The 15,950-nt window shown below is 39.3% G+C and overlaps 1 protein-coding gene across 1 annotated transcript; it reads right to left on the reverse strand.

Moving 5' to 3' along the window:
• Window positions 1-2,674: 2,674 nt before the first annotated feature.
• On the reverse strand, window positions 2,675-14,315 carry Gm21704 (predicted gene, 21704). Its single transcript, NM_001270515.1, has 9 exons — window positions 14,244-14,315; window positions 10,852-10,964; window positions 10,298-10,404; window positions 9,011-9,188; window positions 7,239-7,391; window positions 6,321-6,429; window positions 4,873-4,953; window positions 3,534-3,622; window positions 2,675-3,352 (listed from the first exon to the last, which is right to left on the reverse strand). Exons 2-9 carry the CDS (start codon window positions 10,958-10,960, stop codon window positions 3,036-3,038), a joined length of 1,143 nt encoding a protein of 380 aa, NP_001257444.1. The 5' UTR covers window positions 10,961-10,964; window positions 14,244-14,315; the 3' UTR covers window positions 2,675-3,035.
• Window positions 14,316-15,950: the final 1,635 nt, after the last annotated feature.

Genomic DNA, 15,950 nt, shown 5'->3' on the forward strand with positions numbered 1-15,950 from the left:
AGGATCTCTGTCCAGCTCCTTATATTTCTACCCATGTCCAGCCAGCACAGGCAGAGGAAGGAGCAGCCCCTGACTCCCCTCGGAGTCTACCTCACACTACCCAGAGAGCCAAGTCTACTACAGCCTTACCTCTCTGGGCTACAAGATCCCAAATGCTCAGGGGAGACATTTCGTGGCATATGTGCCATTTACCAGTAATGATGTTAATAACTGGAAGTTGCATAATCTCCCTCCCCTATACCCCATCCCCATTCTCAGAAAGACCATTAGCTCTCAAAGGTCTTCTAGATGCAATCATGCTGACTCACCTGGCACGACTGACAGCAATTGCTCCAGGTCCTCTTTGTGACAGGAGAGAGATCATTGTGAGGCCCATCAGGGAATTGATTCCAGTAGCAAATGGGCTGCCTACTCAAGTTCAGGTTGATATAGATGCAGCCTTTCCTTGGACTGGGATTTTAAAGGTAAGGAGAGGTGCTGGGTCTACCACCAGATAATGATGGGGGGTGGCGGTGGGGCTCTGAGAGGCCAACAGATGGCCCACGATCTTATCTAAGGTGAGCCAGGTGATGCAGGGGAAGAATGAGAGTCCCAGGGAAGACCTAGGAAGACTTTGAAACCTACAGAACCTACACTGCTTTTGACCCTGAAGCCAGAGAGTTTCATTCTGCTGTGAACATGGTTTTGTTAACCAAACTACCTGCAGCATCCTTTGGAAGCTACAGCCAGTGAAAGGCTTAGTGGCCTGTCTCTGGCACCCTAAAGCCAGCTTCTATTTGACTTTGAATTGGCAAGACTTGGAGAGAAGCTTCAAGGGATAACTGACTTGGCCACTCCTGCCTCAAGGATTCAAGCACTCATCCTGTAATGACAGGAAAATGTTAAACCAGACAGGAGCTGATCTGATGCAATCTCACAGCAGATTATTTATTTTAGTTAAGCTAGCTCAGTCCCTCAGCTCACCTCAGACAGGCAGGACAGGTTATGGTGGGGAGAGGAGCCATGAACATCTATCCAAGGCTTTCTAGCAAGCAGCAGGTGGCTGGGAGTGGGGAGGGGCGGTACTGGGGATATTGGGGGCAGGGGCCAGGAATAACTGCAAGCATCTAATTGGAAAGCTACTATGGTCTTTAGCATAATTGGCTGGTGCTGGGACTCAAACTGTAAAATTAATTTCTATTTCCCTCTATATTGGTGATCATTAGGCAGGTGTGGGCTTGTAACCTGGGGGTGCAGATCTGTTGGGATAATAACCTGGAGTAGCTGGTCTTGTTCAGGGTGTAACCTGGAAACTCTGATCTTGTTGGGGTGAGAGCCTAGAGACTGGAGCTAGGCTTGGGTTTTGTTGGGGCAAAGTAACTTGGAAACTAATGCCAGGTAGGAGCGTGTTAGTTTACCTGACTTCAAACTTAGGTCAGGTTCTCTAAAATGGAGTCTGAATTTAAAAGATTTTGGTCTCTCCACCTACTTACTGCCTTTGAAGAGGCACTGTATGAGGACTCAGATGAGTACCTGTGGGCACATCCCCAAATAAATGTGCTCCAGTATGTATTGAGAGCTCCAGACTTGGAGACATGTCAGGAGGCCACTTGATGCCTCCTACAGGAATAGAGTCAACTTGGCTACTGAGTATCTGCTAAGAAAGCCCAGCTTTGTCAACTTAAGGTCACCTACATATTCAAAGGGGACTGACTGACCAACACATGCTGTCATACACCAGGAACAAACCAAACTTAACATCTCAGTTACATAACCCAAAGGCAAGTACAGAAATTTCTGGGATATGATGGGTTTGAAGACTTTGGGTGCCAGGGTTCACTGAGTTAGCCAAACTGTTCTATGAGGACTCTCAGGGCCAAGAAGACAACATAGAACGGACCCTTGAGATGGACATGGCTTTTAAGACTCTAAGAAGAGCCTTATTGGAGATGACTGCTTTGGCCCTCCTGAAGATTCACAAACCTTTCCACCTGTATATGGATGAGAGAAAGGGGATAGAAAAGGGGGTGGCTCACCCAAACTTTGGGATCATAGAAAAGATCTGTGGCTTATTTATCTAAGAAGCTGGACCCGGTGGCCCAAGGATGGCCAGTCTACCTCTAGATCATAGTTTCCAGCATCCTGCAAGACAAGGATGCTGACAAAATAACCACATGGCAGGAACTTATCACCACCCCCAATGCTATTGAGGGGACCCTCTGGAATCCACCCAGCCGGTGTGCCAGACTGGTGCACTTTCAGGCTCTACTTTTGAATTCCCCTCACATAAGATATAACCGGTTCACCATCTGCCTTAAAGCCAGCCACCCTGCTATCTGATCCACCCTCAGACATGCAGCATGATTGCTCTATAGTACTGGGATACATCCAGAATGTCAGGCCAGACTTGATTGTCATACTCTGGTCAGATGAGGGATGAATATACTTAATGGATAGGAGCAGCGTCATCCAGAATGGAATCAGACATGCAGGGGCAGCAGTAATGGGCTTGGACTCTGTTATTTGGACAACTGCTTTGCTGCCAGGAACTTCAGCCCACAAAGCTCAACTAAAGGGTCTATCCCAGGCTTTAAAACTGGAAAAAGGAGATACAGATGTGGTTATTCACTGCTGAAGGAAAAGCCATCAAAAATAAGGAGGCAATACTTTGTTACTCAACAACGAAGTCAGACAATGGCTTTGCTTTACCTTTTATTGACAGATTGTTTTTGACTATGCAAATACTTCATCTCTACTGGTAAATTCTACTTTAACATTAACAAGTCTTTCTTAACAAAGAATCATTTCTGAACAGTTAAAGTTTCCTTGTTTTATGTTCTAGAAGAATTCATGGGTGGAATGTTAGTCATTATTTCACTTCCCCCCAAAACAATGTATTTCCGTATTCGGGTAAGGCAGTAAAACTTACTATTTGCCTTATCTCCTAAATCAACATATTTCTTTTAACATTTGGAGAACATAGGAATAACATCTTATTTTTCTTCTTAGAAATGCTGTTTGGTACACAACTTAAGACTTTAGTACCTGCCTCCACTTTATATCTGCTTTCTCCACGACCTCCATGGGATCCCCCAAATCTTGGTATTACTACTGTATGATTCACGAGATGCACTATACAGCCCATCCTTAGGTGAATGCCCTCTTTCCTGTCTGCCCTCACGGTCAAAGTATTCCCTATCAATAGGTGGTGGAAGCACTTCTTGTCTACCACTACGTTCATAGTCACTTGAGTATATGTTACTTCGGTTGCTTATGTATGGTTCTCCTCTTCCACCATATCCATCTTGTGAGTTACTATAGTCATCATAGCGGTTGTTTCCACCTCTTGCAGATGGTGCCTCATGGAATCTTCCTAAAGTAGATAAATGACCAAGTAAGAAAACAGCCTTAAGACTGCCCATTTAGTCAGTTAAGAACACTGCAATAGCAAATACTCCAACCACCTAATTAATGTATAACCCATGTTACATTTGTCTGTATGTGTAAAATTCACTAAGATGGCATTTATTTACCAAGTAAAATAGGACTCTTACCATAACTTCTGTATGTATCTCTGTATGAATTTCCACTTAAATATTCAGAGAAATCTCTATCACGTCCTCCAAGATAGCCAGCATGATCACTAAGTTTTAAAAGGAAGTTTTAATTAACATAAGAACTAACAGTTTTGCCAGGTTTGGTGGCACACACCTTTAATCCCAGCACTTGGGAGGCAGAGGCAGGTGGATTTTTAAGTTTGAGGCCAGCATGGTCTACAAAGAGCTTTCCCAGACAGGCACAGAGAAATCATGTCTTGAAAAAGAGAAAGAACAAAAGAACGAAAGAAAGAAAGAGAGAGAGAGAGAAAGAAAGAGAGAGAGAGAGAGAGAGGGGAGGGGAGGGGAGGAGAGGAGAGGAGAGGAGAGGCGAGAGGAGAGGAGAAATAGGAGAAAAGAGGAGAGGGAGGAAAGTAGAGGAGAAAAAACAAGAGGAGAGGTGATGAGAGGGGAGGAGAGGTGAGGGGAGGGGATGGGAGAGGAGAGGGGAGGGAAGGGGAAAGGAGAGGGGAGGGGAGAGGAGAGTGAGGAGAGGGCAGAGGAGGGGAGGGGGAGGGAAAAGAGAAAGGGAAAAAAGAAAGGAAAAAAGAAAAGGGAAAAGAGGGAAAGGGAAAAAGCGAAGGGAAAAGAAGGAAAGGGAATAAGGGAAAGGGAGAGAGGGAAAGGGAGAAAGGAAAAGAGGGAAAGGGAAAGAGAAACAGGGAAAGGGGGAAGGGAAAGGGAGAAAGGGAAATGGAAAGGGAGAAGGGAGAAAGAAGAGGAGGAATGAAGGTAGGAAGGAAGGAAGGAAGGAAGGAAGGAAGGAAGGAAAAAAGGAAGGAAGGAAGGAAAGAAGGAAGGAAAAAAGGAAGAAAAAAGGAAAAGAAAGAAAGAAAGAAAGAAAGAAAGAAAGAAAGAAAGAAAGAAAAAAGAGAAAGAGGGCCGAGGAGAGGGGAGAGGGAGTAGAGGGAGGATTGGGAGGAGAGGAGGAAAGAGGTGACAAAGGAGAAAAGAGGAGAGGGAGGAGAGGAGAGGGGAGGGGAGAGGAGGGGGGAGGGGAAAAAGTGAAAGGGAAAAAGGAAAGGGAAAAGATGGAAAGAGAAAAAGGGAAAGGGAAAAGAGGGAAAAGGAAAAAGGAAAAGGGAAAAGAGGGAAAGAGGAAAAGGGAAAGGGAAAAGAGGGAAAGGGAAAAATGGAAAAGTAAAAAGGGAGAAAGGGAAAGGAAAAAAGGGAATAAAAGGGAATAAGAGAATAAGGGAAGGGAAGGGAAGGGAAGGGAAGGGAAGGGAAGGGCAGGAAGAAAGAGGAGGGTAGGGGAAGGAAGGGGAGGGAAGAGAGAAGAAAGAAATTGTAATACCTGAAGACTTTAGATGCACTTTCTTCCCGAGAGTGGTAATTGCCATAGTCACAGTATCCTCTGGATGTTGATTCATATTTCCTTGAATAAATTAGAAACTAAAAATAACCATCCAAACTTTTATGTGAGAGTTTCTCACTGTCCTGGAACTGGCCAATTAGCTAACTGGCCAGGAATACATGATACCTGGCAAAATATCAATGGGCCCTTCTCCAAGTAAGATAAGACAAGGTCCCAAACATAACTAGGATACATGTCTGCGACTCCATCAAATATGGAAGGAAATACTGCTATTAGGATTGCTAAAATTTAGCAAACAAACGATACAGTATTTGGAGAGGAAGAAACTTCATAAAAATTAAAACTTTGACCATCATTGACAGGAATGTAAAAGGGGTTCTATATACTATATTACCATATTCCCCAGCAATTCAACTACAATACACATAAAATAACTGAAAAGTAAGAACTCTATTAACCGTATATGAATGTCCTTAGCACTGCTACAACACAAAATCATAGCTTTAAAATGACATACATGAGAACGTAATATGTACTTAATATACATATTTAATAAATATTAAATAAAATTAATTTATGGGATGGGATCTGATGCTCTCTTCTGGTGTGTCGGAAGAGAGAAATGGTGTATTCACATAAAATACAATAAATAAATCTTAAAAAAGACTAAACCTTACAAAAGGATTAAATCTGAAAATTATGTAGATCAAATAAGTATACAGTAAACCGTGATTCCATTCATACCCTCTCTGTATTTACAGAATTGAAACTGATTGTATAATTGGAAGGTATTTACTTTGTGTACTAAAGTAGGTAGTATACTTTTGAGATTAGTCAGACTTAGGAAATGAGCGTGATTATCAAAGGATATCCTCAAATGTTGGTTCTCAGGTCCTTTCCACATTCTATTTGAACAGTGTCTCTAACTGTCCTGAAATTTTTCCACGTAATGCTATCAGACCCATGAGAGTCTTCCAACCAACATAAGAGTTGATCAATTAACACAGGTGAGATTATAGGTTTTATGCCTAACTTTTTCATTGGTTCTGAGTATATGAATACAGGTCTTCATCTTAAGAAGTAAATACTTCCACAACTGAACCACCTTTCTCATTCTAGAAGATAATTTGCAGAAAATTTTGTATGCATTTATCTACTTATTCACTGTGTATATAGAACCCAGAAAACCTGTCTTGTTTTGTTTTTTTTCCCAAGTTGTTGTGGCATTTGGACATCTTCTTAGGTCTCATGAAAGTTACTCAACTTGTTAAGCCATTTCACTAGCCTTGGAAAACAGACTTAATGAGAAAGGATATAAAAGGTTTTGACACTACATAAAATGTTCCTGTATGATACTAAGTACAATAATTAAAGCATTTTTCCTTCCACAATGGGAAATTTAACCATTTTGCTCTTTTTTTCTTTACCTATCATTAGAAGACTGGCCATAATCCCTTGGTAATGGATACTCATCTCTTCTGGAAGACGCCGGCTCTCCTCTTGGCATATTTCTAGAAATCTCTCTTCGATGTGGTTCTGGACATTAAGTTTAAAAATTACTATACAAGTATTTCAAGTTGCAGATGTTTCAAAGTAGTAATAAAAACACTGCACTTTTCTCTGCAAAATACCTTTTACAAGGCATACTTCATTCTTTAATGAAGCTGTATTAGTAAACTACTTCACAAATGCAATATAAACAGACTGTTGTCAGTGTAATCAAACATCAATCTGCCTTTTATTTTATGGATAAGTCTCTCTTGTTATTCAAATTTCACATCTTACATTTGTATTTTAATGGTCTTTACTCAAATTTTGCTTACAACATACTTCATTATGTTGATACTGTAACACATAAATACTCTAATATTCAAATTTCTCTCTCTCTTTGTTTCTCTCTCCTCCTTTCTCTCTCTCTCTCTCTCTTTCTCTCTCTCTCTCTCTCTCTCTCTCTCTCTGTGTGTGTCTCTCTCTTCCTCCCCCATTCCCTCCTTCATACCTTTCTTCTTTTTTTTCCAAGAAAGTGTTTTTCTGTATAACCCTGGCTGTCTAGGAACTCACTCTGTAGACCAGGCTGGCCTCAAAGTCAGAAATCCGCCTGACTCTGTCTCCTGAGTGCTGGAAATTAAAGGTGTCTGCCACCACTGTTTGGCTGTTACATTTCACTATCATTCCGCCTAAAATCTTTAGATAGATCTACAAATGTAAAATTTTCCTAAGTACGTACATGTGTGCGGTTGTCTTCTAAGACTGTGATGGTCAAAAACTCATAGGCAATTGTTTAAATGTTTCTCATTCATTATAAACTGCATTTCCACAAAAATGTCTGCTTGGCATGTTTTTACCTCGTCCTCTTAGTCCAGTATTGCTTCTTGTCTGAGCAGAAGTTGCAGATCTTTTAGAAGGGGGATCATCCCTTTTTGAAGATGGATTTCTTTTAACTGCAAAGTGTCTCCCAGAAGAACTCACATTGAAATTAGGAGTATATCTATCACCACCTGTATTTAAAGAAACATCTTAGCTAAAGGGAATCAATACTTCAATGAGTAAGTTCTAATTATCACTTGTAAATCTTCGTTAAACAATACTGTATTCTCAGCAATTAGTATTTTTTTCTAAATTGGTAAAATTTACTATTACTAGTATTTATTGGTAAAAATACTATTTACTTTTGTAACTATAATTCAAACAGTATGTAAAGATGGCTTTAACATTTATAGCACAGTTTGAACACTACACTGTGTTTAAAGAAATGACAGAGAACTGGAGTGAAAGGGAACAAAAATCTGTCAATTAAATATGTCTATATTTCAGGTAAAATAATCACTTCATTATTAGAAAGCAGATTTTAATATATTTCTAGTCTCAATACTTTGCAAGATCCATCTATGAAATAAACTTTCACGCAAATATAAGCCCCAATATCAATTAAAAAATAAAAAATTTCATATAATACTATTAATACATAGACATGCTGAGCAATTATTATAATTGACAAACTCGGACTCTCTATGAAATGCATATCAAATATGATATAATCATTTTAGCTTAAAAAATCAATATAGATCTAGTACGCAATTATGAATAAACTTTGTATTTTCATACAGGTAAGAATAAAAACTTAGATTTAACCATTAAGATCATTTGGAGAGCATTATAAAATGTAAATCTACTTGAGAAATATCACCTATCTTATCTAACAGCCCTTACTTGGATATTTAAGTTTGGTTAATACAAAAAATTATAGATTTTTAAGAATAAAATTTGAATTTATTTATTTATTTTCAAAAGTAGTAAAATACTCTTGAAGATTGCCTAAAAAGCATTCTAATGAGTCGTCATCTTCTCATCACACATCAAAAGGTAACATGTAAAAGTTAACGTTAAAATGTTCTGTTTCTTTTAAACTCTTCCAGAGTCTGAAACAGTCTTAAAACTTGCAAGGTTTAGATAATTCAGGAAGGATAAATTAGTGTTCAATAGGCTTATATACAATCTGTCATCAAAAGAAGAAATGAACAGTTTTCAGATAAATATACAGCAATAAATATTGTCTGATCAATTCTATTTATTTGAAATGTACTTCTGAGTTCTGGACACTTTAAGTCAATTTTATTTTTCCTATTGGTATAGTTTTAACTTTCCAAAGTGTTAGAATTACAACTCACACGCAATACTGGCCTCTAAAGAGCAAAACTAAAAAACAAGATTAGAAATAAATCTTGCTACTCAGTGTAGGGGTACTGAAGTTCTCCCGAGGACCTGTGTTCAATTCACTAACAGCTAAAAAATATAACTCTAGGATATGAAACCTTCATACAGACATACACACAGAGGCAAAATAGCAATGCACATAAAACAAATCTTGCAAAATTTCTGTTGACTACATCAGGACAAATACTGAATATCCTAAAAGAACTCTTTTGCAATTGACACTCTGGTGTAAATTCAATTTTTAATTAAGGCATCTGTTACTTATATTAATCATACAGTGCTTTTAATTTTTCTAATTGAAGGTAACTGCTCTACTCATGAGAATGTAAATAAAAGTCGTAGTGTTTCTACTTATATTATCTTACTAATTATCAGTCACACTGCTTCTACTATGTACAGTTACCCAAGTTCCCTTCACATGAAGGACCACTTCTTGCTCTGCTTCTTCCTCCTCTTCCACATTTCAGAATTCTTGAAGCACCTCTGGTTCTTGAAAAGGATGGTGGTCTCTTCTTGCTACCACTTTCAAGTGACGATGGTCTCCTGGCTTGTTTTACTTTAATTCTTTTTCCATCCAAAATCTGAAAAAGACAACAGAACCAAATTTAACTTACATACATTACCTTTTACTGAGTCAAACATGAGGTTTAGAATGTCTTTCTTAATGGAAATATATACCAGTTTGTTTTATCAGAAAGGAAAAAAATTGAGACAGAAACAAGAGAATTGTAGTATTTTACAATCTGCACAATAAAGCTTAAAATACAGAATGGCATGTTGAGAGCCCAAAGAATAAAATCATTTCCGTGCTGGAAGAACAGCACTTGTAAGTAGATTGTCCAATTCAAAATAATCAATCTTAAAAACTACATACAAGTAACATTATACACACTGAGCAAGCTGTATTGGTATGTATTTAGGAGTATATATGTACTGTATATGTACTGTATATGTATGTGATAAACTAATGAAAAAAAAACCGGAAGAAGTGGAAAGAGAAAAAAAAGATGACAAATTATACTATTACCCTCCTCAAATAAAGGAAACAATTTTTAAAAGTTACTTGAAAAAAATGGAGAAAAATTACCTTTAAAGTAATCATAAAAATATATCGTGTTTCCTATAGAATATGCAATTTCTAAAATTTTTGATGCAGGATAACAAAGAGCATCTGTTGAATAAAAATCTCAAAAACACTACTATAAACTAAAAATCACTCATAGCTAGTTTTCAAAGACAAAAGAGAATTCCAAGTTGGTAAAAATAAATTAGTTAAGGTAGGAACTCTATTTATTATGACAATCAATAAAATCAATTTGACTTTTATTGCTGTTAAGTCTTGTAATCTGTTTAGAGCTGGATTTACTTGAACATAACTTTCTCCAGAATATTTTCCTTTATAATTTCTTCCATGAATTGAAAAACTGCTTTTCCCAGTTTTCCCAAACTATGGTTTCCTTTTTTTCTGTTGCTTGTAAAGATTATATCCTATTTACTCTTAAAGTATAATATGAACTTGATACAGATGTAATATATGTGACAATGTTGAAATATCCTACTAGCCATAATTTTGGCATTAGTTAAAAAAAAAAAACCCAAGGAAGTTTTGCTCATTTTTCAGCAAACTAAACACACCAACTAATGTCATTAACTACTGGAAAGGAGTAATATATTGTTACTACATTCTTACCACTCCATTCATTTCTTTGACAGCATTCTTAGCATCTGCAAGGCGTCGGAAAGTAAGGAAAGCAAAGCCTCTAGACTTCTTAGTTTCACGATCTCTCATCAAAATAACTGCAATATATGTAAACTTTTACTTACAAAACTACATAAAATTTTTTTCTACTTCCAAATTGACATTTTTTTAAACTGTTACTCATAGGACCCTTAATTTGACATTCTAAGTAAAACACTATACCAATCATTCTAGTCAAATCTTAAATAAAACCCAAAATCTTACATTTCATATTTTTACTTGCATTCTCAATGTCAACAAAATTAATAAATTAATGTCAGCCTTTGTTGCATTTTGTCATACACCTAGAGTGTGCAAGGCATGCATGCACACACAAACACACATGCACACACATGCACATTACACTAATTGAGCAACATTATCCATTGCAATGAGTAGTTGTCAAATAAACATAAAAATAATCATCCATGTTCCAAAATTGAACATATCATAGAAATACTTTATATTTACTCTGAAGAGACATACAGTTTCTTTTAAAGAATTACCACGTGCTACTGGTCCAAATCTCCCAAATATTTCTTGAAGAGTCTTTTGTCTGGTCTTTATGTTGAGGCCTCCTATAAAAATTTTCCCAGGCTGATTAGTTTCTGCCATTTTTCTATAAGTAGAGAAAAGGATAAAATAGCATGCTTAAAACTTTTAAAGCTGGACAAATAGCTCAGTTAAAGAACACTGACTGCCCTTCCAGAAGATTGAGATCTGATTCCCAGAACAACATACATGGTGGTTCAAAGTAATTCCAGCTCAAGGGGACTGCTGCCTTCCACATACGAACATCATATAATACATGTTGCACAGACATATATGCAGACAAAAGATTCATATACATAAGAAAATACAACTAAAGGGAACCACAGAGCCTGACATCCTAATGTTTTTTCCTTCCCCTTTTTATTTATGACCGTTTTCTATTTAGCTGAAACTGGCCCTTCTTGCTTCTACACATCTACCACTCAGCTTACTGGTGTGCAGCACTGTTTAATGAAAGAAAGCAAAAGGTCAATTAGCATACTGTAACAGGTCTAGTTTTTATTAAGTATGGGAAAGGTTGTAATTACTAAACTTTATTCTTTTTCACTTAAAAATACTCACACTGATGAGATGTATGCTGTTTACTGTAGAATGATACATAATATTATTCTTGTGTTTTCTTGCAGTGATAAATTTCCATGTACAGTGGTAGTCTTATTGTATAGTTGTTGGTTATTAAAAAAAGTTACAAATGTTACAAAGTTGTTGTAGCCTACAAACAGATTAATAAAATACTTGCAGAAAACATCTAAAGAAACGGAACTTTATCGAAGTAATTGAGTCTGACAGCTCCACATGCTTATAGTCCCAGGACAAATTTGGGAGATTGTCACAATTTCCTGCTCGGCATAGAACATAGCAGCCCCCCGCCCCCCCGCCCCGATTATATAGGGAAGACTACACTCAGAATTTAGAAAAAAAATACAAAATGTAAAACACTTATTATACACACTAATATTGTGCTTAGATTTTCCCCTTATCAAAGACAGACAGACAGACAGAGAGGTAGAGGGAGAGGAAGAGGGAGAGGGAGAGGGAGAGGGAGAGGGAGAGGGAGAGGGAGAGGGAGAGGGAGAGGGAGAGGGAGAGGGAGAGGGAGAGGGAGAGGGAGAGGGAGAGGGAGACAGGAAGAAGGAGAGGGAGACAGGAAGAGGGAGAGGTAGACAGGGAGATGGAGAGGGAGACAGGAAGAGGGAGAGGTAGACAGGGAGATGGAGAGGGAGACAGGAAGAGGGAGAGGCAGAGGGAGAGGGAGAAGGAGAGGGAGACAGGAAGAGAGAGAGAGAGAGAGACAGGGAGAGAGAGACAGGGAGAGAGAGACAGGGAGAGGGAGAGAGAGACAGGGAGAGGGAGAGGGAGAAAGAGACAGGGAGAGGGAGAGGGAGAGAGAGTCAGGAAGAGAGACAGAGAGAGGTAGAGGGAGAGAGAGACAGGGAGAGGGAGAGGGTGTGGGAGAGGGAGAGGGAGTGGGAGACATGAAGAAGGAGAGGGAGACAGGAATAGGGAGAGGGAGACAGGGAGAGGGAGAGGGAGAGGGAGAGGGAGAGGGAGAGGGAGAGGGAGAGGGAGAGGGAGACAAGAAGAAGGAGAAGGAGAGGGAGACAGGAAGAGGTAGAGGGAGACGTAGATTGATAGGCAAAGGGAGACAGGAAAAGGGAGAGGGAGATGCAGAAGGAGACAGGAAGGGGGAGACAGGAAGAGGGAGAGGGAGACGTAGATTGATAGGCAAAGGGAGACAGGAAAAGGGAGAGGGAGATGCAGAAGGAGACAGGAAGAGGGAGACAGGAAGAGGGAGAGGGGGAGGGAGAGGGAGAGGATAGGGAGAGGCAGGCGTGCAGGCAGGCAGAGGCAGAGACACAAGCATACACACATTTAATGTGTCAAGTCTAAAACATTCGAATTGTGTCTTCTATGGAGGCAAATTCAAAAGGAAAGATTTCCAGAGATGTTGGCATTTGAAATGTAAACACCTGTGAGCTGTACACGCAAAGATTTTCCTTTAGGAGTGAAATTTAAATCATCCTTAAACTTTTGCCTATATTTTTCGATTATAAGAAATACCAACTGGAGAGGAGACAGATACGAGACCAGAGCAGAGCAGGAAGGAAGAGATGATTGGGAAGTCAAATAATCCAAGCCTACCCTGCACCTTAACCAAGCATGTTCATTCTCAGAATTCGGATCTACTCAGGCTCTCCTCTCGTATCCCACTAGCCTACCCTCAGAAGTTAGCAGCAAACTTGCTCTACCAAGTGGGCTGCTGCGGCACCAATGACATCTTTATAGTGTCTGACCAATCAGGATGGTAGAATAGCTTGAGCCTGCCCTTTCAGTAGGTGGAGTCCAACTCTAAGCAGGCGTGGTTCTGATCACTGACCTATCAACGTAGTGGCGTAGTGGCGTAGTGGCATAGCCCGGGCTTGCCCCTGTGAGGAAGCCCTGTTCAATGGGCCTACCAGGGTGGGCCTTGTGATGTTGGACCTAACCAACAGTAGCTGGTAGCCTAACAGAGACCTGCACTGATGGCGACATCAGGACAAACAGACTATGGCACTAATAACTGTTGTCCGTAGAGCCGTAGGACCTTTAAAGTACAGTTCCGGTATTTTGAGGTAGAAAAGCAATAGCGGACAGATGCTCCTGTGGAACAAAGGCTGCGGCACGGCGCGCCGCGATCGAAACAAAATGGTGCCTAAAATTTTCATACCTACGCCAAACATTTCACGCCAAACACCGCCACCCTCCTCAAATCTAAAATTAAATCATCACAAAGAGAGGCAAATAGTTTACCTCAAATGTAAATTAAACCACCACAAACAGAGGCAAATAACTCAAAGGATATTACCTACCTGGTTTTTAGAAATATATAATTTAAATCCTAATTTCCTCTGCTCAAGCAATATTACTCTTCCAAATGAAAGCGCTTTTCCCCCTTTTGATAGGATAACAGAACTCCTTTACGTCCATACATGTTCCAATTTACATATAATTTACTAATACAGCTTTTTTTTGTTTTTTGGTTTTTTTTTTTTTGTTGTTGTTGTTTTTTTTGGAGGGTGGGGGTGGGTGGGGGGGTTGAGACAGGGTCTCTCTTTGTAGCCCTGGCTGTCCTGAAACTCACTCTGTAGACCAGGCTGGCCTCGAACTCAGAAATTCGCCTGCCTCTGCCTCCCAAGTGCTGGGATTAAAGGCGTGTGCCACCCCGCCAGGCTACTAATATGGCATTTTTAAAATTTTGTACAAACGTATGACAGAAGATTACTCTGAATTAATTTCTCCGTCATAGCCATTCGTTTTTCCTAAGGTATAAAATTGTTGGTTACAATTAAAATTCAGAATTCATTACCTTTTCTTGATTTTCTATTTTCTCAGCTTTAATGGATCACACCGTCCTGCAACAACTCCGACTCCAAAATGACCACTCGCGCCCAAGTCGCAACCAATTTAAGTAGGCGGAGAGACCCTGATGTCACCAACCGCAAAGGAAGTAGGGATGATGTGGAGGATTGAACCAAGAGACTGGCTGGTTGAGGGGTGGGCGTAGTGTGGTATTGGGCTTCAGAGTCAGAAATGGACACAGTACTTGATAAGTATGAACAAAGCAGATAAAAATTAATTGAATAGCAGATAAGAATTGGTGAATGGAGGGAGTTGTTAGGGCAGCTACCTGCAGAGGCCTCCTATTGCAAGTCCATGCCCCCATTACACCCGAGATAGCAGTTACCAGTTTTAGACCAGAGCTCTGAGCCCGGGATATAGCAAGCACATCGCTGTTGTCCATTTAAAACATTTAAAAGACCAACATATGTTTACTAATTTGCATGATTCCCCCCCTATTTTCTTTTCTTACCTAGCGAATAAAAACCATTCTGGTGCTGGTTAAATGGCTCAGCTGGTAAGAGCACTGACTGGTCTTCTGAAGGTCCTGAGTTCAATTCCCAGCAACCCTGTGCGTACGTGAGGCCTCACAACCATCTGTACAGCTACAGTGTACTCATATACATGAAACACGGTAAATTAATCTTTTATTTAAAAGCCATTATAAAATTTCTACTACTTATCGTCCACCCAAAATATTGATAAAATACTGGGCGGGCCACATTGTGTAGAATTGAGTTTTCCAACATTATAAAAGGAAAAAATATATATACATGGATGATTCGTACAAAATACTAAAAAATAAAAACGGAGAAAAAATTTAAAGATTACAAATTGAAAGCTGATCGTTTCTGGGGACTAGAGAAGGCCATGGATAAAAGCTCCAGTGGATAAAAGGTTTGCTCTATAATGTAAGAACTTGATTTCAGATCCCAACTACAACTGTAGAAAGTCAGGAGTTAGGTAGAGTTAAGAGAAGGAATCTCAGGGCTTGTTAACCAGTCCATGTTACCAAATCAGTAATCTGAAGGTTAGTGAAAGACTATCTGAAAATAAAGGTGAGGAGTGTTTGCATGGACATACACTACCATACATGAAAAAGAACACACACATACCCACACAGGCACACACACACACACACACACACACACACACACACACACACACACACACACACAGAGACACACACACACACACACACACACACACACACACACACACACACACACACACATGTTTTGTTTTCCTAGTTTGGATTTTTAAATTATTAATTCTCTTCATTTAGTAAATCTTTGTAATAATTTGACACAAATTTTCAAAATTAACAAAAAAAATTGAGACTTACTTAAGACAGGCCATATTTGTTTTTTTTTTTTACAGATTTCTTTAATCCCTGTAGTGTATGACAGTAAGGAACTTTTTTTTCCACTTAAAAATATTACTGTATGCCTCCATAGGTTTAATTCAGCTATACGGGCTCTCGACACTGAACAAGAAGTAGACACAGACTCCCACTCCTGTCTTTTATTAATACATGATTTCAAAGAAAAAAATTAGTTTTCTCCAACTGAATCTAGATGGGTATACTAATCTCAATCAGGGTAGGCCTGAAGGAGTAGTTTGCCAACACAAAATGAGCTACAGAATTTTTGCAGACTTTTTGTTTTGTATTGTT

This window comes from Mus musculus, chromosome Y (assembly GCF_000001635.26).
Source record: "Mus musculus strain C57BL/6J chromosome Y, GRCm38.p6 C57BL/6J".
Taxonomy (NCBI): domain Eukaryota; kingdom Metazoa; phylum Chordata; class Mammalia; order Rodentia; family Muridae; genus Mus; species Mus musculus.